The sequence below is a fragment of the Bufo bufo genome, chromosome 1, assembly GCF_905171765.1.
Source record: "Bufo bufo chromosome 1, aBufBuf1.1, whole genome shotgun sequence".
NCBI classification, from domain to species: Eukaryota; Metazoa; Chordata; class Amphibia; order Anura; family Bufonidae; genus Bufo; species Bufo bufo.
Genome location: NC_053389.1, coordinates 455,055,698 through 455,079,619, shown reverse-complemented (window position 1 = coordinate 455,079,619; position 23,922 = coordinate 455,055,698). Strand labels below are relative to the sequence as shown.

General features: G+C 43.3%; 1 protein-coding gene across 1 annotated transcript in view; it reads left to right on the top strand.

The window, feature by feature from the left end:
- LOC120982817 (ankyrin-3-like) overlaps positions 1 to 23,922 on the top strand; it is a 279,530-nt gene that overhangs the window by 215,579 nt on the left and 40,029 nt on the right. Inside the window, exons 14-17 of the mRNA XM_040413026.1 lie at positions 8,186 to 8,249; positions 9,064 to 9,153; positions 12,745 to 12,864; positions 21,177 to 21,388. Of these exons, the coding sequence (XP_040268960.1) occupies positions 8,186 to 8,249; positions 9,064 to 9,153; positions 12,745 to 12,864; positions 21,177 to 21,388 (486 nt within the window). The remainder of the gene's footprint in view (positions 1 to 8,185; positions 8,250 to 9,063; positions 9,154 to 12,744; positions 12,865 to 21,176; positions 21,389 to 23,922) is intronic.

The window sequence follows — 23,922 nt, the reverse complement described above, 5'->3', positions numbered from 1 at the left end:
ACCAGGAAACACAGCAGATAACCCTATAATTCTCCCAAAACTAGTAGAATTAGATCAGGTGGGTTTTGTGGCGAACAGGCAATGCAGAGACGGAACAAGACGCATCATTGATCTTTTGGCCGAACTCTCCAGGTCCCCCACCCTATTCCTATCGTTAGACGCGGAAAAAGCACTTCACAGGGTGCATTGGAGATACCTGGAGAAGCTGCTATGTAGATTTGGTTTTTCTGGACCTAGTGCCACAGGCATAATGGGGTTATATTAAAAAACCTTCAGCTAGAGTTCTTGCATCAGGTTTTCTCTCTAGGACTTTTCACATAACTAACGGCACGAGGCAGGGGTGTCCCGTGTCCCCATTAATATTCTCGTTAATAATAGAACCTCTGGCCCAAGCTGTTAGGACCATCCCAAACATTACAGGCATACAAGTAGCGAAACAATCCCATTTCATTACTTTGTACAGAGATGATGTCATACTAACTATAAATGATCCTGAAAAATCGCTAGAAAATGTGTGGGAAGTCCTACAGCGATTCTCAGAGATATCCTACTACAAACTAAATGTATCTAAGTCTAATGTATTACCCTTGTATATTACAGGTAAGATAAAAAAACAATATACTGAAGTTCCATTGGGTCCAAGACCATGTTGTATACCTGGGAACCCTTCTGGCCCCCTCAGTCAAAAATCTGGTGGATGTGAACTTTAGAGCTTTATCAGCAGAACTTAAAAAAGATTATGAAACTTTAAAACAACACAACCTGTCATGGATTGCTAGAATTAATGCCACTAAAATGCTAGTCCTTCCAGAAATACTATACAGATTTTGATGCATCCCTATGAAGGTACCCATTAGCACTCTCACTCAACTTCAGACTGATATGCGGAAGTTCATATGAGGATACACTAGGGACAGAATTATGAAATCAGCATTATGCCCCCCTATGAAATTGGGAGGTTTAGGGGTCCCGGAAGTGAAAAAATACTTTTGGGTGTCCTTAGCAGCGCAGACTAAAGAATAGTGGCAATCGTCTAACCCACAAAGGTGGTTACAAATTGAAGACTCACTTATTAGAGGAGCATCTCTCAAAGGATTTCTAGGAGCACAAGCATTAAGACAATTCAAATGGAACCTCCCCTTATGTACAATGAAAGCCACCTCAGAAGCATGGCATCAAGTGCTCACTTCCTCAAGTCACAAACTTGAGTTAGATAGAAACCAATACCCCGTAACTTCTCTGGAATATCATATACCTAACTCTCTAAAACAATAGGGGCGAGTGTCTGCTGCTGATCTGACTATGGAAAAATTTATGGTTGAGGGTCTGCTGCTGAGCTGACTCTCTAAAACATTAGGGGCGAGTGCCTGCTGCTGATCTGACCATCTAAAACATTAGGGACGAGTGCCTGCTGCTGATCTGACTATGGAAAAAATTATGGGCAAGGGCCTGCTGCTGAGCTGACCATCTAAAACATTAGGGGTGAGGGTCTGCTGCTGAGCCGACTATCTAAAACATTAGGGGCGAGTGCCTGCTGCTTAGCTGACCATGGAAAAAATTATGGTTGAGGGCCTGCTGCTGAGCTGACCCTCTAAAACATTAGGAGCGAGGGCAGCCTAATAAGCATGTTGATATGATGGAGGAGGAGGACAAGAAAAGGAAGATTGAACCATATATCCTTTTTTGTGGTGGAAGGGGTGCATGGGAATACAGTGTATTCAATACACCATAAAAGCCACATTTAAAGTGCCTTTATGTTCAGCCGCTTTCCTCTGGTGGAGTAAAGAAGTCAGGGGCAATCCAGGCCTCATTTTAATAAGAGTCAACCGGTTAGCATTTTCAGTTGACAGGCGGATGCTTTTATCAGTTATTATGCCCCCATCAGCACTAAATACCCACTCTGACAAAACGCTGGCGAAAGGGCAGGCCAGCACCTCCAAGGCGTAGAGCGCCAGTTCGTGCCACGTGTCCAGCTTGGACACCCAATAGTCGTAAGACACAGAGGGAACACTGAGGATGCAGACATGATCTGCTATGTACTCCTTCACCATCTTCCAAAATTTTTCCCTCCTTGTGACAGTAGGCCGCGCATCAGGGTGAAGGGTGCTGGCGGGGTGTCATGAAACTGTCCCAGGCTTTGGAGAGTGTTGTCCTGCCTCTGTTGGAACTGGTGTGTGTTCCCCTCGTCTCCCCTTCTCGGTTGCCCAAGAAACTACGTACTCTGCCGCCAGCGTTGTCAGCTGGAACTTTTTGGAGCAATTTTTCCACAAGGACCTTCTGGTATTGCACCATTTTGCTAGTCCTCTTCACCACAGGAATGAGAGATGAGAAGTTTTCTTTGTAGCGGGGGTCGACAAGGGTGAACAACCAATAATCGGTCAGCCATGTGTGCCAGAGTCCCAACAGACAAGATTTTGCTGTCCTCATTAGGAGGATGACTCTCAATCTCCTCATCATCTTCCTCCTTTTCTGCCCATCCACACTGAACCGATGGAATAAACCTGCTATGAGTACTACTCTCTGTAGGCAACCATCTCCTGCTCCTCCTCATCTTTATCCAATTTCGCCCTGAGAAGACGAAATTAGGGTGGTCTGGCTATCACCCTGTGTACTGTTTTCCTCCATTTTCACCTCTTCCACATGCAAAGCGTCCGCCTTCATTGTGAGCAGCGAGCGTTTCAGTAGACACAGAAGCGGGATGGTTATGCTAATAATAGTGGCATCGCCGCTCACCATCTGTGTTGATTCCTCAAAGTTGCGTAAAAACTCACAGACGTCAGACATCCATGCCCACTCGTCGTTTGTGAAGAGCGGCAGCTGACTGGAAAGGCGATGACCATGTTGCAGCTGGTATTCCACTACTGCCCTCTGCTGCTCACAAAGCCTAGCCAACATGTGGAACATGGAGTTCCAGCGCGTGCTCACGTCGCACAACAGTCGGTGAGCTAGCAATTGCAAGCGCTGTTGCAGCGCTGCCAGGCGGGGCTGCTGTAGATGACTTTCGGAAATGGGCACACACGGGGCGCACCTTCACCAGTAGCTCAGGCAAATTGGGGTAGGTTTTGAGAATCCGCTGAACCACTAAGGTTAACACGTGGGCTAGGCATGGTATGTGTGTGAGCTTGCCGAGCTACAAAGCCGCCACCAAGTTACTGCCATTATTAGACACAACCATGCCCGGTTGTAGGTTGAGGGGCGAGAGCCACAGCTCAGTCTGGTCCCTTATACCCTGACACAGCTCTGCGGCGGTGTACTGTTGCTGCTTCCCCACTGCAGTGCTACACTGCTGCCAGATACTGACTGATGGCTGACTGGTGCTGCAAGATGACAATTCAGAGGTGGAAGTGGAGGAGGAGGTGGAGGAGGAGAAGGGGGGGTTGCAGCCACTAATATAGATGGTGGCGGAAATACTGATGGAAGTAGGGAACGCATTCCTTGGCGTCGGTAGCACCTGTGCCATCCCAGGGTACGGCTCGCTCCCGGCCTCCACAACGTTCCCCCAGTATGCGATCAAGGAAATGTAGCATCCCTGGCCACAAGCACTTGTGCATGTGTCAGTCGTTAAGTGGACCTTCCCAATAACTGCGTTGGTCATGGCACGGGTGATGTTACGGGACACATGCTGGTGTAAGGCGGGGACGGCACACCGGGCAAAATAGTAGCGGCTGGGGACTGAGTAACAAAGGACGGACGTCGCCATCAGACTGCGGAAAGCCTCAGTGTCCACAAGCCTAAATGACAACATTTCCAGGACCAGCAATTTTGAAAGGTGCGCATTTAGTGCTATGGCCTGTGGGTGGGTGGCTGGGTATTTGCGCTTTCGTTCAAAGGCCTGAGGTATGGACATCTGTACGCTGCGCTGGGTCACAGAAGTGGATGTGCTAGCTGATGGTGCTTGCGAAAGTCAAGGGGCAGGGCGGGAGGCATCCGGGCCTGCGTCTTGGAAAGGGGATTGGCCAGTACGTAACACAGGGTAGGAGGAGTCAGTGACGTGACCCGCAGACACAGATTGTGGATCCAGGCGTTTGGCCACCTATTAGGGTGCTTTGATGCTATGTGGCGGTTCATGCTGGTGGTGGTGAGGTTGTTAGTGTTCACATACCTGCTCATTTTGGTACGGTACAGGTTGCAAATGACAATTCTTTTATTGTCCGCACTTTCATCAAAATAGCACCAAACTGCGGAACACCTACCCCATGGCAAGGGAGATTTCCACAAGGCGGTGCTGCGGGGAACAGTTGCGGGCCTGTTTGGTGTGGTCCGCCTTCTCCCTTTTTCCACCCCACTGCCTCTTCCAGCCTGTTGCGGTGCTGCGGATCCCTCACCTCTGTACTGCTTTCCTCGGCTTGCCACCTTCCCAGGTTGGGTAAGTTATTTCATCGTCCACCACCTCCTCTTCCACTTCCTCACTCTGGTCATCCTGCTGACTTGTTGACCTAACAACAACCTCACTTATTGACAACTGTGTCTCATCCTCATCATCAACCTCTTGAGACACTAATTGCGGTTGACTTATTGGCAACTGTGTCTCATCACCATCATCCACCTCGTGAAACACTAATTGCCGTTCCCCACCGCCATCTTCTTGTGACTGTGGATGCTTAAGACTTTGGGAATCAGGGCACAAAATCTCCTCATGTCCCTCTTCAAGCGGGCTTGGCGAGAGGCCCAAATTAAGGAATGGCGATGAAAAGAGCTCCTCGGAATATCCAAGTGTGGGATCACTTCTTTGCAAAGACCCACCATGGTTGGAGGAAGGAGGATCAGGGTGAGGATTCTGTTGACCAGGCTCTTAGCTACTGAGACTGGACTTTGTGGAAGACAGGGTGGTGCTTAACTGACTGGAAGTATTATCTGCTGCAATCCAACCGACCACCTGGTCGCACTGGTGTGATGTCGAGAGTGGTGTCCTGCACCGCCCTGCAAACTGGGACATGAAGCTAGGTATCGTGGATGAGTGTGTTTCTTGTGCTCTGGCAGCAGGCACAGTTTCACCCAGCACAGGGCCATGGCCTCTGCATGCACCATCAGTAGCACGGCCACTTCCCCGTCCCTTACTGCTCGCCTTCCGCATATTAAATGGTATATTTGCTTGCAAGTATGTCACACGTACAGTAGCTCAGGTTTTGTAAGTGTATGCGCAAATAAATTAGACTGAATGTCACTGATATTTAGGATGGGCAAACGTTATACAGGAGATGTAGCACAGGTAATGTCACTGCCACCAGCAGCGAAAAAATTACACTGAATGTCACTGATATTTAGGATGGGCAAACGTTATACAGGAGATGTTGCACAGGTAATGTCGCTGCCACAAGCGGCAAAAAAATTAGACTGAATGTCACTGATATTTCGGATGCGCTAACGTTATACTGGAGATGTAGTGCAGGTAATGTCGCGGCAGTAATGCAGCGGCCAAACAATTGCATGCAATTTAGCGCAGGTTGTGCTAAAAATATATATTGCTGCCAGACACAACAATAGTCCTTAAAAGGACATTTGGGTCACTAACACCAACCCTGCTTAACAAAAAAATAAAATTCAATTCCCTACACTATCTGTCCCTTCTACAGCACAACTCTCCCTGACTAAGACTGGCCGAACCACGTGTCATCGGGTGCTATATATCACCTGATGATGTGTTCCGGCCAGCCAATCACTGTAATGCCAGTAACCAACATGGCTATGGCATTACAGTGAGTATCAGTACTTAACCGCACATTTTTTGGCTGCGTAGAAGCCAACAAACGTGTGGGGAGGAGACTTGAGCATTGCTTTCGAGCACATGTGGTATTCGGCCGAAAACCTTGATGTGCCAAGCATCGCGATGCTCGAGCCGAACTGGTGTTCGGCCGAGCATACTCGATCAACACTATTCACTAGCAGAGGTGCAGAGACATCCGTCTGCTGCGGATACTCATACTCAGTAGTGTTCACTGAACTGTTGCTTTAGACATGTCTAATAGCCCTCTGGTTCATTTTGCCAGTGAGCTACTCCGATGTAGTATGTCAGTCTGCCTTTGCACACTTCTGTAGCTGATGTTCACCTCTCACATCAGTGGCACGTGATGTTCCAGTTTCCATATCGCTTATTTTCAATGGTGCCATTTGTCCACTCATGATATACTTTCACCACAGCAGTTCACAAACTGTGCAGTTTCAAAAATACTGTCATCTTTGGCAAGAAAGCCAATAATCACCCCTTTTTGCAACTCTGATAAGTTACCCCTTTTACTTTTGACAGCAATGAGGGATGTGTGTACAGATAGCTTATTGCACACCTTATATACCCACCAAGCCAGCTCACGACACTTGACTTCCCTTATGAGCTACGCTATGTCAACTTTGAAAGTAGAAAGTGATTATAATAATGTGACTAATGTATATGCCATTTAATTTTTTATTGTAAATTTGTCTCTAAAATTGAAATCAAGCAACTTTCTAAAAATCTTAAGTACTGTAGATACAGTCTGCTGTAGTGTGTGTGCAATTTCTTCATGTAGCTGACTATGCTGTTGCTTCTAACATATGTAGATCAGACAGTACACCGCTCCTGCGCCCTCCACAGGGATGGTGAGGAGGTTGTACACAGTAAAGTAGACATTATTAGAGCGTTAGAGAGGGGGGATGCAACACCCAGAGTCTGCAGGGGGAGATGTATAGCATTGTTCCCATATTAAATGTTGAAAAAGCTGCATGTTGTGCTACTTTGTCTGGTAAAATGCTGGGCTCTTTGATGGAAATCTGACAAATCCAGGAGAAATTTAACTTATGCCAGCACTATATGAAATAATCTCCATGCGTGGACCCGTTCCAGCTCGTGGATGCAACTTTTGATAAGAAGATGACAAGCACCGGAATAAATATCTTAAGCTTTATTGTAGAAGTAATTAAAATTCCATCTTCACAGTACACGGATATCTTGTAGTCAACATGTTTCGATCACAATGATCTTAATTATGGCATGATTAAGATCGTTGTGATCGAAACGTGTTGGATACAAGATATCCGTGTACTGTGGAGACGGAACTTAAATTTTTTCTATAAAGCTCAAGATTTTTTTCTGGTGCTGGACATCTTCTCAAAAATCTGAGAAACCCCAGTATAGTCAATAGGAGGGTGTTGGTTTCCGCCATATAAATTAAATAAAGAAAAATGATGATATGAACATAGCTTAAAATTTGCAGCATCAGTTTTGAGAAAAAGGAGAGAACCCATAGCAGAATCTGCAGGAGGGGGAGAGATCACATACTGTAAATAAGCAACTACAGTGTAAATTGAAGAGAGAACCCGACATCTGCAGATACGTACACAGGCAACATCAGTGTATATGATCAGGGGAGAGGAGATTACACACAGACTATTTTTTAGGGTAGTGAAGTACATAAACAAAGCTGTGCTAGTAGATGGGAGCTTGTAATAGGGTGTCCCCTAGGAAGGATGCAGACTGTTGAGCTTGAAGACTTTTATTTTCACACCAGTGGCACAAGCAATTCTGAGTGGTCCTTAATTCCAGTGCAATTGCTCCTGGCGACACCTGCTGTGTCAGACATGATAGGGACCTATTCTTGGTCACAAGACTGCTGCAGCTACTCACTGGCCTTGCCGGTCACGTGTGCAAGAAGGGTATGTTACTGCTGAGGCTCAGCTGTTCCTCATTGCCACTGGAAGGATCTGGCAATGACACCTTATACAGCAGCCTGCCACCCTTTTACAAAACAATTGCTAAACAGGTGCACAATCAAGTATGAGACAAATTAGGACACATCAAAATGGAAGGTTTTCCTACCATAAAATTTGTCTTCTAGTCCCTCACTGCTGCTAGCTGCTATAGCCAGGGATGGACTGGCCATAGACTCTACAGTGAAATTTCCCAGTGGGCCGATGCCCAGAGGGCTGCCTATACCCTCCTCATGGCCGCTGGGTAGATAATGATCTGATGCTCAAAGCATTATTTAATCCTAGGAGCATCAGCTACTTATGTTCCTGAGTGGCGGCCGCAGGACCCACTCCTGTCTTTAGGACGGCGATACAGTTGAATACTACAGCGGAGACAGCAGTATTTTGTGTTGCACTGTGATATTTTGTTCTGCTGGGGTGGTATTTTATGCTGCTTTTCCTTTCCAGTTTGGGGAGAAGTCTTACTTTTGGACTTTACACAATTTAACTATAGTCTTTTTTACAGATGTATTGATGGAAGCACCTTGTTACATGTTGCAGCCTACTTCGGGGAAGAAGAATGTGTGGAGGTAACGGAATGTCTGGACAATATGTTATTTTAGTTTCTTAGTGAATTACCATCTAAGGGTACTTTCATACTAGCGTTATTCTTTTCGGGTATTGAAATCCAGTAAACGGTCTCAATTCTGGAAAAAAACGCATCAGTTTTGTCCTAATGCATTCTGAATGGAAAGCAATTTGTTCAGTATGCATCAGAATGTCTTCCGTTCCTCCCCTTGTACGGTATTTGACAAAATACCGCAGCCAAAATCCCAGATGTATTAATGCCGGATCCGGTACCAAGTGTTCCGGAAATTGCCGCATTGCTGGATCTGTACTGCATGCAGGACTTTTGTTTCCATCTAAAAAAACTGATCTCAGATGGAAATGGCTCAAACGGATGACAACTGATGCAACAGGATCCGTTTTCTTTCCGGATACTGTTTTTTTTTTCTCTCCTTCTTCTGACTGATCAGAAGAACGGAAAGTTAAACGGTGATGTGAATGCACCCAAAGACTTACACACGACATTCACTAGAAGATGCCCTTGTGAGTTAATACTTGAATTAAGTATTAAGATATTACTCAACAAAAACATAAAGACTTAGTAAGTTATATTGAAAGGGTTCAGGAGGTAGCAAGAAGGCCAAATATCTATGCTAATCTACTGACAAGAACCTTGTACTGAAGGGCTAGAATAGTTGTCCCTTTTATGTCTCCATGATATGGAGAAAGACATGAAGCCATATTAAGTGACTGCCCTCTATAAGCAGATATAGATTCTCTCATCTCCCAGCAGAACCTTACAAGGAAAACATTATTTTTGATCTGTGTTTTTTTTAGACTCTTTTGAAATTACATATCGATACAGATGTAGTAGACTATAAAGGAGCAACACCACTTCAACGATCAAGAGATGCAAAGACTATGCAGGTATTCATCAGAAACTGAATCAGTGGTTTAAAATTCATTCTACAAGCCCCATAGGTGGCAGAGGCCCATGGGTACTTGCTCCTTTACACTTTACTGAATTATATATGTTTTTTTTGTAGTTATGCTCCTTTGGATTTTAGATACCGGTATACAGTTTTCTATAGATCTTACATGGGCATGTGAAATGCTAGTCTTTTGTAAATGAGTCATAAGCTAAAAACTGGTTAGAATAATGCCTTATTCACAGAGTCAGTGTTTAGTCAGTGATTTCCATCAGTAATGGTGAGCTAAAACCAGCTGAGGCTCTAAGCACAGAACAGGTGCAGATCTTTCCCTTATACCTTATGTCTGTGAGGCTCCATTCCTGGTTTTGACTCACAAGCACTGATGGAAATCACAGTTTAAATCACTGACGTGTCAATAAGGCTCAACCCTGAAACATCGATTTTGAAATTGCTATATGCATAAGCAGGAAATAAAATCTATTTCTCCTAGGGAATGTATCACTCAACAGCTTTGCAAATCTTTTATGACCAATAAATGACTAGTACAGAGGTCATACGGCAACTAGTGTGGACAGCACAAGCAAATTGATAGCGGTTAGCTGCGCATGCTGGTTGCCTGTGGCAATGTGTTGTTTGTCCAGCATGTGTGTAAAATGCTCTTTATTCCCCTGGTCCTTCCCTGTTTGGTGCGTGAGGGGTTAACTACCTGGCTGGGTGTGGCCACTTGGGGTTTTCTTAGCCTATGGCTTCCAGGATGCAGGCGGTTGTACTCCAGCCTTTGTTGGTGCTGGAGATTTGCTCCTTTCCTGGGTGTTTCATCTGCCCAGTCCTTTTGGGGCACCTAGTGGGACATCGATGTCTCCCCAATGTCATCTTACCTACCTATCCCGTTTATGTTTTGTGTCGTTTATGTTTGGGTTGGTGTTAAATGTCTGGTTGTTGTTACATGTCTGGTGGTGTTTGTTGTTCAGCGTGTTTGCTAGACATTCCCTTGTCTATCTTGTGGGGGAACCACAAGTCAGTGAGCAGGTCTGCCTGGGGCCGCCATGCATCCTGTCCGCATGGGGGTCCAGGCAGTTTCTGGTTGCTGGATTCCGTGTTTGTTGTTTTGGGCTGTTTCCTGTTGGGTGTACGGGTTCCAGTACTGTTGCATGGGGTCCAGTCGTCATTGTTTTCAGCGGCAGGTAAGTGCTTGTTTTTGGGCTCTTACCTGCCGATCCAGTGTCTGTTCACTGCTTTTCCCTTCCTTGCAGCTAGGCCGGTTGAGACTCCTGTTCTTCCATGTTTTTGGAAGAACAGGTCGCCTCATCCCTGCTCCTATTCCAGGAATTATCATGGTGACTCAGGGTCCGAGGTTCCTGGGTATGAACCGTTCTACCATCTGGGTCCGCTCATACGGTTAGGAGTCAGGGCGAGGATTAGGGAAGATCTAGGAGGTGACCTGCTCCGTTATCCCAGCTTCCAGGCCTAGTTGTTATGCCCGTTTCCCATTGGTGTTCGGTGGGCAGTTTCCCCCCACTTCCCATCGTGACAGGTTGCTAGATACAAAGGTCGAAAGGTCCGGTTTTCCTCTAGACAATGATACATTCTGAAATCTATAAGTTGCTAGCATCAAGGATGCGTGCAAATCTTTGCTTTATAGCAGTCTTCCCCAAGTCCAAAACGTATAAAAAGGGGTTAGGGTCCACGCTGCAATAAAGGAAAGCTTAGGGTAACACAAAAATCACTGGTTCTTTTTATGCTGCTTCTTCCAATCTCCTCCTTATTCTTCCTTCGTCGCAGATTCTTAGTCTCTGAACCAACAAATGGTAGTGGGTATGCTTCTCACGCCTTCATATAGAGTATCAACATAGCACAGACCCGCATGTAAATTAGTTCACGCTTCTTTATTATACTTACAAAATCGTAATCTTGAACATATGATAAAGGACGACCCGGGTTTCGCTCCTGCTTCGTCTGGGGCATTTCAGTTTCACTTTTGGGTATGAGCGGAAAATGCCCTTATACCATTTCCTCATTATTATGGGCCTGTTTTCAGTATTGCTCAATCATTTAAATACTCATATGCATATATGTAAAACACTCATAAATAAAATAAAATAGAACAAAGATCAAAACTTTCTCTTCATTTACATGTTCACCTGACGAACAGGCCCATAATAACGAGAAAAAGGTAAAAGGGCATTTTTAGCAATGAGATAAAGAGTGAGAAGATGTGACGTGGTGACAAATACCGCCCATACCCAAAAGTGAAACTGAAACGCCCCTGATGAAGCAGGAGTGAAACCCGGGTTGGACTTTATCATATGTTCTATGTGATGTTCAAGATTACGATTTTGTAAGTATAATAAAGAAGCGTGAACTATTTTACATGCGGGTCTGTGCTATGTTGATACTCTCTTTGAAGGTGTGAGAAGCATACCCACTACCTGCGAAGGAGGAAGGATAAGGAGGAGATTGGAAGAAGCAGTATAAAAAGAAACAGTGATTTTTGTGTTACCACTAAGCTTTCCTTTTTTGCAGCGAGGACCCTAACCCCTTTTTTTACGTTTTGGACTGAAAGAAGTAGGGACCTACTTCTACATAGGGACTGCAGCTAGGGGTATTTTCACACTTGCGGCAGGACGGATCCGACAGGCTGTTCACCATGTCGGATCCGTCCTGCGGCTATTTCGCCGTGCCCCCGGGCCGCCGCTCCGTCCCCATTGACTATAATGGGGATGGGGGCGGAGCTCCGGCGCAGCACGGCGGTGCACGGCTTAAGGCCGCCGGACTAAAATTACTGCATGTCAGGTTTTTTAGTCCGGCGGCTTTCTCCGTGCACCGCCGTGCTGCGCCGGAGCTCCGCCCCCATCCCCATTATAGTCAATGGGGACGGAGCGGGGGCACGGCGAACAGCCACAGGACGGATCCGACATGCTAAACAGCATGTCGGATCCGTCCTGCCGCAAGTGTGAAACTAGCCTTATATGAGCATGTAATCTAATACACAAAACGTTTGTATATATGTTCCCCAACTCCAGTCCTCAGGGCCCAAGTACCGGTCATGATTGGAGAATATCCCACAGACTGAATACCTGCGGTAAGTCCTGATGCACTGACACTAATTATATCACCTGCTCAATACTAAGGAAATCCTGAAAACATGACCGGCAGGTGGGCCCTCAGGACTGCTTTATAGAATAGTGCTTAGTGAACACTATAAAGTGGAACTATCAGCTTGTCTCATATGTCAGTTTTAGTAAACAATTGTTTTCCCATGAAAAAAAAATGCTGGAGCATCATGTTATGTGTTTTCTCTGTTATACCTCATGGAAATATAGGAATAAATTGACAACTAACGCACATACTCACCAACGTTTCAGTTGGTAAAATAAGGGCATACAAGGCCTACCCCTGGGAACATCCCGACCACACCCGGGAACATCCACTTATGGGCGTTGTTATTTGCGCCACCCCTGTTTTATTTCACTCGAAAAACCTCTTTAATGGAGGGACAACCTCCTCGATCTTTGAATTTCTGTGTGATGCACCATCCTGTCAGGCCATGCATTAGGTTTGTTAGGCCATTTCCTTTTAATTGTAGATGTTACGGAATTATGGTGCTGATGTAAATTGGAAAGATGACGATGGCAATACAGCTCTGCATATGGTGTGCTATGGAGAACCAGGACAGCCAACAAGGATGGATTCTTTACAGTTTTTGGTGAGTATAAACATAATGCTTTACAAATAATAAAAATGATTAAAGTATAAAAGGGTGAAACTATTACTGTTTCTCCCTTAACTATTTATGCTGGAAACCTGCCGGATCCCATTATAGTGAATGGGAATCTGGTGGTGTATGGCAGTGTCCAGCTATGCCGGATATGGTAACTCCAGTAGTCTGCTCCTCTACCGTAGTACACTACCGCATGTACCAAATAGAGCTGTGATCCTTTTGTGGAGAGTGATACACTTATTATAGATGATGTTCAGCCATGCTAGCGTTAAATTGTAACTGTCATTTCATTCTTTTGAATATGTAGGAGCAGTGAGTGTGTTTTTGTAATACACTTTATTATGGGAATATAAACTGTTATTTATTATAAACTGTATGTAAAATTTAACCTTAGCAACCCACTTCAGCATTCTACTGAAGACATTGGATAACTATATGATGTAGAGGCAGACTTCTCAGTATGCCTCTGGTCTCCATGCCAGCGTCTGCCTCCTTACCCTAGACCTGCCTTTCTATATGTGTAATACAGCTAATCCATTAATCTTGTGACTTGCTTCTCTGCTGTTTACCTGCTGTGCTGCCACTGTTCATTGCTGACAGCAGTACTTCCCTCTACCTTCCCAGCATGTCACTGGTTAGTATTGAGAAGATAGGAAGACAAGCAGTGGTGCAGTGTTCAATGCTGACAAGTATGCAGAAACACAATATAATTACTGTCAGGGCTAAGCACTGCAGCCGTGCTCCTCTCCCTATTTTACCAGTGCTTACCAGAAATGCACTAGGGTTCTTTTCTGTTGCTAAGAATGCTGTCGTGTCACCAGGGGGCGTGGCTCAGTAGTGCATTTCTCCCTGCATGGCTGTGCCGAGGCAGAGAATTGTACTGCTGAAGCCTGGACAGGTAGGTTTCTTACACTGCTCTGGCACCTCAAATTTGACCAGGTGTCAAGTTTACTGAGACTTACACTTACACAATGATGATTCAATTCTAATTTTTTATGTATTTATCTTTTATTAATTTCAGTCATATTCATTTCATGTTCCAGAGAGGGATCTGTTTTTTAATTCATGCCTAGTCCATACAATATTAAAGAATTAATAGTCTAGCTTTGATGTCTAACTAAAATGTTAGCTGTAAAAATCATGAAAAAGTCAAAGGATGAATAGATTGTTCATCAACAGAGATCCCACGTGTACCTATTGTATTATTAATATGATATCACAAGTAGTTTTTGTGTTAGTTAACTGAGGGAAAGATACAGTACAAGTTGTTTCTGCAGCGTTTAAAAAAAAACTGTCAACAAGGTTATGCTGTTCTAATCATGGACAGGTGATTTTGTGACAGGTCCCACAATCCTAATGAACTTTGTTTAGCTAAAAGGGTTTTTCCTGGCATCTTAATATTGATGGCTTTGTATTCTCAGGATAGCCCATCAGTTTATGATCAGCTGTTCTGCAATAATGAGTGGGAAACGTGATGCAGTTACCAGCCCTACAGTGGACAGAGCTGTGTAATTCTGGTGTCAACTTCCGGCATCGGAGCTACTGGAGAACAGCTGATTGTCAGGGATGCAGTGTTTTGGACCCCTCACCAATCAGATATTTATGGCCTATCAAGAGGATAGGCAATCAATGCTATCATACCAGAAAAGCCCTTTAAAGGGACTGACAGTTTTTAGAGAAAACATAGGTTGAGATTTATTCTTATTGTCCAAAGACAGACATGATAATACTAGACCAGACATTTGGAAACTGGGCTTGATTAATCACATTGAAGAATACTTTCAGACATTTTACACACTTTTCTTTTCCTTACTCCACCTCACTTCTGGCGTACTTAACTCCCCGTCTGTGTATAGGTGCAGGTTCCCTATAATAATTAAAAGCAAATTAAAATGGGAAAATAAAAAGTCTGCTATCCTATACCTCATAGTTCATCTATGAAATTGAGACAGACTTCATAGGCAGTACCAAATTTACATATCAAAATCCCAGTTTAGGCCAGTTTCAGACGTGCGTATTCACTGCTTGAAACATACTCTGTGTGGGAGCGTGAATTCACCTAGTGAACTTTGCTCCTTTGACCAGACTGTATAGCATTATATTGATTTGTAATGCTGTGTGTCTCTGCCTGACCTCAACTGTAATGATTTGTACTGACATAATGCTGTCAGTACAGATCATTACAGTTGAGGTCAGGAAGAGATACACAGCACTAGAAATCAATATAATGCAATGTAGTCCGGTCAAAGGACACCGAACCAAAGAGAGACAACATGGAAGGTCAAATACCAAGCATGGTCAAAACAAGGAGATAGTTCCAGAGGCAAAGTCAGCAGAGAGAGATGAGGTGACAAACTGGCAGCAGGCTAGAGATCCTGAATCCAGAGAGCATGATCCCTGATAGGCCGATCAGCCCTACTGTCAGCTCGGCTTTTTGCCACAGTAATTATGAAGCACATTTCAATACTGACAGGTAATGAAAACACAGGAGTAGAAATTTACTAATAGATGCCACGAGCTGAATGATGATGATAAACAGATGATAGTATAAACAAATGAGTGAGATGTCAGGCTATAAAGCGGAACAATAATGACAATGGCAGGTTATGACCCAGATGATTGAAGGTAACCAAAGAGTAACAGACAACAGGTGACCCTAACTAACTCTCCTTGAATCACTGGTTCCTGCACCATACATTGAACCTCAATATCCTTGAATATCTTCCTATTAAAAACCTACTCTGCTATACTGACCATAATACAACAACTGGAGGGTCCTAGGACCCATAGACCAGAAAAACAAACTAAGCAGAGCTGAACCAGAATACAAAAAAACTGAATCAAACAGCAAGGACTGACACAAACTGCTTAAAAACAAGATCACGATTAAAGTAAATGAAAAATCCAAACTAGGAGTAACTAAACAAGGAATTGTATATATTATCTAAGGATTAGTTTGATGCAAAAGCACAAAAACACCTTGACCAGTCATGTTCTTCAAATCATTCACAATTTTTGCAGTGTGGCAGGTTGCATTATCCTGCTGAAAGTGGCCAAAGCCATTAGGGAATATTGTTTTCGTGAAGGGTTGTATTTGGCCTGGACAATGTTAAGGTAGTTGGTATGTGTCAAAGTAGTATCCTCATGAATGCCAGGACCCAATATTTCACCGCAGAACATTGCCCAGAGCATCACACTCCAGTGGCTTGCTTTTTCCTCATAGTGCTCGCAGTGGCACCACGCCTTTCTCTCACCTCACCAACAACAGTGCCGTATATTGTACAATGGTTTTGCTAGGTATCTCAGCTCAACCCCATTCAATTCAAAGGGGCTGAGGAGTCCCTAGGCCATTTGACTGATGAACAGGATGTCTCATGGCCTAGCTAAAGCTACGAGAAGGTTACAACGCTACTCAAAGCACCAGGTCCTTCTCAAACAGCTGATCCGCATGCTTCCCAGGTGTTTTACCATCACCGGTCAGATACTGATTATCTATCCGGAGCATTGGTCATCAGTTAAAAGATCTCAGAAAAACCCTTTTACTTTGTGCTACAGGAGCTCTTCTGTGTAATCAGAGCAGACAGGCTAGCATTTGTTCTGCATATGCATCAATGAGCAATGGGTATTTATGACCTGGATGCTAGTTCACCAATTGCCCTTCTTTTGAACATTTTTTGTAGGTACTAACCACTGCATACCAGGAACAAACCACAAGATCTGCCTTTTTGGACATGGTATGATCCAATTGTCTAGCCACCACTATTTGGCCCTAGTCAAAGTTGCTCAGATGCTTATGCTTGCCCATTTCTCATCCAGTTAAAAAACTGGGTGATCATTTCATAATATATCCCAACACTTAGCAGGTGTCTTTATAACAAGATATACAGCAAAAAAATGCCATCTTGCTACATACATTCATACCAGAAATGCACATACGTTTATGGGTATATATTTTCCTCTCTTCAAAGTAAAATATATACTAGAATGAGCATAACATATACAGTCAGGTCCATAAATATTGGGACATCGACATAATTCTAACATTTTTGGCTCTATACACCACCACAATGGATTTGAAATGAAACGAACAAGATGTGCTTTAACTGCAGACTGTCAGCTTTAATTTGAGGGTATTTACATCCAAATCAGTTGAACAGTGTAGGAATAACATCAGTTTGCATATGTGCCTCCCACTTGTTAAGGGACCAAAAGTAATGGGACAGTTGGCTTCTCAGCTGTTCCATGGTCAGATGTGTATAATTCCCTCATTATCCCAATTACAATGAGCAGATAAAAGGTCCAGAGTTCATTTTAAGTGTGCTATTTGCATTTGGAATCTGTTGCTGACAACTCTTAAGATGAGATCCAAAGAGCTGTCACTATCAGTGAAGCAAACCATCATTAGGCTGAAAATACAAAACAAACCCATCAGAGAGATAGCAAAAACATTAGGCGTGGCCAAAACCACTGTTTGGAACATTCTTAAAAAGAAGGAACGCACTGGTGAGCTCAGCAACACCAAAAGACCCGGAAGACCACGGAAAACAACTGTGGTGGATGACCAAATAATTCTTTCCCTCGTGAAGAAAATACCCTTCACAACAGTTGGCCAGATCAAGAACACTCTCCAGGAGGTAGATGTATGTGTGTCAAAGTCAACAATCAAGAGAAGACTTCCCCAGATTGAATACAGAGGGTACAAGATGTAAACCATTGGTGAGCCTTTAAAAACAGGAAGGTCAGATTAGAGTTTGCCAAACAACATCTAAAAAAGCCTTCACAGTTCTGGAACAACATCCTATGGACAGATGAGACCAAGATCAACTTGTACCAGAGTGATGGGAAGAGAAGAGTATGGAGAAGGAAAGGAACTGATCATGATCCTAAGCATACCACCTCATCAGTGAAGCATGGTGGTGGTAGTGTCATGGCGTGGGCATGTATGGCTGCCAATGGAACTGGTTCTCTTGTATTTATTGATGATGTGACTGCTGACAAAAGCAGCAGGATGAATTCTGAAGTGTTTCGGGCAATATTATCTGCTCATATTCAGCCAAATGCTTCAGAACTCATTGGACGGCGCTTCACAGTGCAGATGGACAATGACCCAAAGCATACTGCAAAAGCAACCAAAGAGTTTTTTAAGGGAAAGAAGTGGAATGTTATGCAATGGCCAAGTCAATCACTTGACCTGAATCCGATTGAGCATGCATTTCACTTGCTGAAGACAAAACTGAAGGGAAAATGCCCCAAGAACAAACAGGAACTGAAGAAAGTTGCAGTAGAGGCCTGGCAGACCATCACCAGGGATGAAAACAAGCGTCTGGTGATGTCTATGCGTTCCAGACTTCAGGCTGTAACTGACTGCAAAGGATTTGCAACCAAGTATTAAAAAGTGAAAGTTTGATTTATGATTATTATTCTGTCCCATTACTTTTGGTTCCTTAACAAGTGGGAGGCACATATGCAAACTGTTGTAATTCCTACGCCGTTCACCTGATTTGGATGTAAATACCCTCAAATTAAAGCTGACAGTCTGCAGTTAAAGCACATCTTGTTTGTTTCATTTCAAATCCATTGTGGTGGTGTATAGAGCCACAAATCTTAGAATTGTGTGGATGTCCCAATATTTATGGACCTGACTGTATATTACAAGCAATTATCATGTGCCAGTATGAAAATCACTTGCTTATTGAAACACCAATGGAAACCATTAGCCTTGCTGTTCCAGTAAGTAGCTCCACAGCCAGTTTTCTTTGACAGATTTAATTCTAATCTTTTTCATTACAAAACAGTACAATAGTTCAGTGGGTTACAGAGTAGCGGCTGTTCAGCTCCTAAGTAGCTGTAAAGAAAGAACCGTAGAGGATACTAAATTTAGAAAACTTAATGTCAGACAGTTTATTCCTCCAGGATTAAACCGTATAGTGGGGGCTGTGTCTTAAAATAGACAGTGGTCAGTTTCTCTTCTTGGTGAAGTTTTACATAAAGAACCCCATTCATCTAAATTTATTGTACAAAAAATACTGCACTATAATAAGATCCCCTGATAACCATCTTGTATTAGCTATGAGGACAGGTATCCCCTTCAGAAAGTAAGCAGTCTTCACCCAATCCCGGCACACAGATATTATGGTAATAGTTGTTAAAGCTCTGTGATGAACAAAATACAAAAAGTTAATTGTTTGGTTATAAAAATTAATAAGAGCGACTCTCCTGTAAACCTGTGTTGGGGAGGTGTAGCTAGAGTATCAGAGAGACATAGCATAAGGTTTGGCAGGTTAGGGACCCTAAACCCCCGCTGCATAATGGCATACTGTGGTGTAGTGGCCCCAAACTAGGTGAAAGTTTCCTTTTAAATTTACTTACGGTTATATCTTAAAGACATTTTCCAAAAATAGAGAAAAAGTTGGTTTAGCATTTTTCCACTGAAGTGAATGGAGCTGAGCTGTAATACCAAACGTAGCCCATGGACAAGAAAGGCACTGTTTCTGGGAAAAAAATATCAATTAAAAAAAAAAATGCCGGACAACCTCTTTCAGAAGCGTAATACGTGAGGCATTTTGGAATCTAATGTTACAGAAGAAGGGGGAATGTTTGCTAAATCTTGACTTGTCAGTATTTCTTTCTTCATTGGCTTTGTAGTACTTAATTTGTAGAAATGAAATCCAAAGACCCGCTGTGGTTATTAGTCTACCACCTACTAGATTAGATTCCAAAGAATATTACTTTCCTGAGCCATGATGAATTATTTAGCTGGTTGAAAAATAAAAGCAATGTTCCATCACAAAAAATTGAAAATAAAATCAAGAAACAGCCAGCGTTTCTGTTTGAGCAAGTTGTGTTATATAATAGCAGTCCAAATATTTGAGATATCACTAAGGCCTCATGCACACGACTGTATTTCGGGTCCGCATCCGAGCCGCAGTTTTTGCGGCTCGGGTGCGGACCCATTCACTTCGATGGGGCCGCAAAAGAGGGGGACAGGACTCCATGTGCTGTCCGCATCCGTTGCACCGTTCCATGGCCCCGCAAAAAAAATATAGCATGTCCTATTCTTGTCCGTTTTGCGGACAAGAATAGGCATTTCTACAATGGGCCGCCCGTTCCGCAAATTGCGGAAGGCACTCGTGCGGCTTCCGTTTTTTGCGGATCCGCGGTTTGCGGACCTCAAAAAATGGAACGGTCGTGTGCATGAGGCCTAAGATGTATAGAAGGAAGGTGATGATGAACCAAATACCAAAACCATCAGTTTTTAGCGATATGTGAGAAAATGCTCTGCTTTTAGGACTGGGTAACATACATTGCATCACAACATGCAATAAAATAATTACATTGCCAACACTGCCATATAGATGTATCACCTTAATATGCCAATCCGTGTTTGATATCATTATACTGTACTTACTCTTTCCTTCTGTATCCTATGCTTTGTGACATTTCTCCCCTTTGATTGCCATTTCTTAACAAAGATGTAAAGAAATAAATCTCTCTGTCTTAGCATAAGATGAGGGTATACAATAGGTTGAATATGCATCTAAAAACATAATTTTTTGTGTGGCAGGGACATAAAGAGTAAACATGGGGCTACGGATTCAGCAAGCTCCTAGACTCCAACTAGTTGTGACTCCAGGTAGCCAGAAGCTTAAAGGATACCTAAGTTTTCAAAAAAAGTTTGCATAATGACTGTGCTTCATTGTACAATCATAACTGTGAATGAATAGGTCTTTTTGGGCTTCGCTAATGTCTTTCTCTGCCATATTATTCCCTGTTTCAGCTGCACAGCTAGATACATTTCTCTCACAAGCAGGGGACGTCTCCCTTCTGTGGAATCTGCCAGTACTGTACTGCAGTGCCCTAACTTCTCACTATATATATTTTTTCTTCTAGGGAGCTAAGAAAGCTGATATGGAGGGGAGATCAGACTTACAGACACAAAGGAGCTTGTGTAGACGCAGTGCTTCTATCAGGCTCAGGAGCTCAGCTAGTTTTGGCATGCACCCATTTCCTGTGAACAGTCTCCGTTACTAGAGACAGATCTATATTAACAACAGGCAGTGGATTACCAATTAGGTGGAAGTGAGACCCTTAGTGGGCATGACAAGTCCTATTTCCGATATCCCTGGCTACAGAAATTGGAAGTACTGGTAACATGCATGAATAAGTGCTGTCATAACTTCTACTCAATGACAGTGACTTGTCAGAAATAACAAGTCTTTAGGTTGGGTTTCTACATTCAGGTTTTTCTGATGCAGGTGTGATGCACCTGTCGTAACACTGCATTTTATTTATTACAGCTTTCTCACAAAGCATCCACTAGAAAGTACAACAAGAAAGGACTTCTACCAATCCATTGTGCAGCTATACAGGGACGGACAGATATTCTTCAGGCATTAACAGAATTTGCACCTAAAGAGAGAGAGCATATTACTGAACATCTGACCAAAAGAGACATTCCTAGTCTGCCTTACCTTGCTCTAACTAATGGCCACCTGGAGAGTGCCAAATGGTGAGAGATGTCTATAAATGTATAACAGAAACACAATGGTGGGAATTTTTCTAACAAAATAATATTTGTGTATGATGTGCCAAATTTATAAAAAAAAGTCACTCTTTATTAAGAGGTAGTACCTGGCATAGACTTCTAGTGGAATTTATGCCAGTTTTCGTGTATAAGTACTATTACATTTGTTGGGCTGCATAGGCTCCATACCTTTATGCTCATACGCCACACAATATTTGGAAGGTGAATAGGGAAATATATGCAGCTTTTCTATGCTACAGCATTGGCGTAGAAGCCATGACAAATTGCACAATGTCTACTGCAATATGGATTTATGGTATAATAGTTTTGGTGTCATCAATGGTTTTGTCATTCCACAAAATTTGTTAAAATTTAGAATAGCTGCTATGGAAAAGCAGGAAACATTTACCCAATGGGTTTTCCCTGTTTCCCACTGACCACACTCAGTCCCATTTATAAAGTTTAAAGCGGTTGTGTAGTGGTGTAATATTGATGACCTGGCCTCAGGGTTGGTAGTCAATACCTGATCGGCAGGGTCTGACTCCCAACACCCCCCACAGATCAGCTGTTGGAAGTGGTTGTGGCACTCATTCGACTGCTGCTTCCTCTTCAAAATTGACCTGTAAGCCATCTCCTTTGTATTGGTGGTGCAGTGTAATTACAACTACTCATCCCATTCGCTTGAAAAGGAGAAGCTGTAATTACACTGCACCGCTGCTACAATGTAAACAGCATGCAGCTAAATTTTGAGGCGGATGTAGCACTCACATGAGCACTGCAACCCTTCAAACAGCTGATCAGCAGGGTGCTGGGACTTGGACACTTGCCAATCTGATATTGAGGATAGGTCATCAACATTATGCATGCCACTGCACAACCCCTTTAATAAAAGGGTCAAGAAAAGAGGCGATTTCTGCTGATGAAGAGAAGTTTAATTGGAAGGGATAGTGTCATAAGTGAATAATACATTGTGCATTGAAATGAATAGGGCAGAGCTGAAATACTAGATGCAGTACATGGACAACAATGGAGCTTTCTGGGAGAAGCAAAAGACTGTTAATTCCCAAATAATCAATGACGAATATACATCTAATCAGGCATAGGCTATGTTTAGAGAGTGGGATAACCAATCCTATCCAAGTATACAAATATCAGTTTAATTTTGTCACTATCTTTTTTTATGATTACATGATCATTTAGAAGAGCATGATGATAAATGATACAATGCTGGCTGCCTGCATGAGCCTATTCCATATGGACTGATTATTGTGCTCTAGTATAAATCTGAATGCTGAAAAACTACCCCTATAGATGTCTAAAGACAGCATAACTTCCTATCTAACTCTGTGGCTAAACTTGGGATATCATGATGTTCATAGTTGGACTTCACTCTGGTCATAGACTCTAAATAACTCTTCGGCTAATGTTCTGTAAACTATGATCTCCCACATCCTCCATTAAAAGAGTCATTGAGCTTTCACAAAACTTTTGACTTTTCACAGCGACATATCAAAGGTTTTAGTGCTTTGTGCCTAGAATGAAGGGAGAGAGAAGAACTTGCAAACTTGCACAAGACCCGCTCTTCTCCTCACTGGAGGAGAGGAAGCCAGGCAGACTCAATAGAAAGTCTATGGACCCAGATCGGAAGTCCAAGGAAGCGCTTCCGTGGGCTTTTTGGTCTGTGCCTCCACAAAGCAAAAGATACGACATGTCCTATATTTTGCCTTATACTGCAGATACACTCACCTAAAGAATTATTAGGAACACCATACTAATACGGTGTTGGACCCCCTTTTGCCTTCAGAACTGCCTTAATTCTACGTGGCATTGATTCAACAATGTGCTGATAGCATTCTTTAGAAATGTTGGTCCATATTAATAGGATAGCATCTTGCAGTTGATGGAGATTTGAGGGATGCACATCCAGGGCACGAAGCTCCCGTTCCACCACATCCCAAAGATGCTCTATTGGGTTGAGATCTGGTGACTGTGGGGGCCATTTTAGTACAGTGAACTCATTGTCATGTTCAAGAAACCAATTTGAAATGATTCGAGCTTTGTGACATGGTGCATTATCCCGCTGGAAGTAGCCATCAGAGGATGGATACATGTTCTCATTCTGTTTACGCCAAATTCGGACTCTACTATTTGAATGTCTCAACAGAAATCGAGACTCATCAGACCAGGCAACATTTTTCCAGTCTTCAACAGTCCAATTTTGGTGAGCTCGTGCAAATTGTAGCCTCTTTTTCCTATTTGTAGTGGAGATGAGTGGTACCCGGTGGGGTCTTCTGCTGTTGTAGCCCATCCGCCTCAAGGTTGTGCGTGTTGTGGCTTCACAAATGCTTTGCTGTATACCTCGGTTGTAACGAGTGGTTATTTCAGTCAAAGTTGCTCTTCTATCAGCTTGAATCAGTCGGCCCATTCTCCTCTGACCTCTAGCATCCACAAGGCATTTTTGCTCACAGGACTGCCGCATACTGGATGTTTTTCCCTTTTCACACCATTCTTTGTAAACC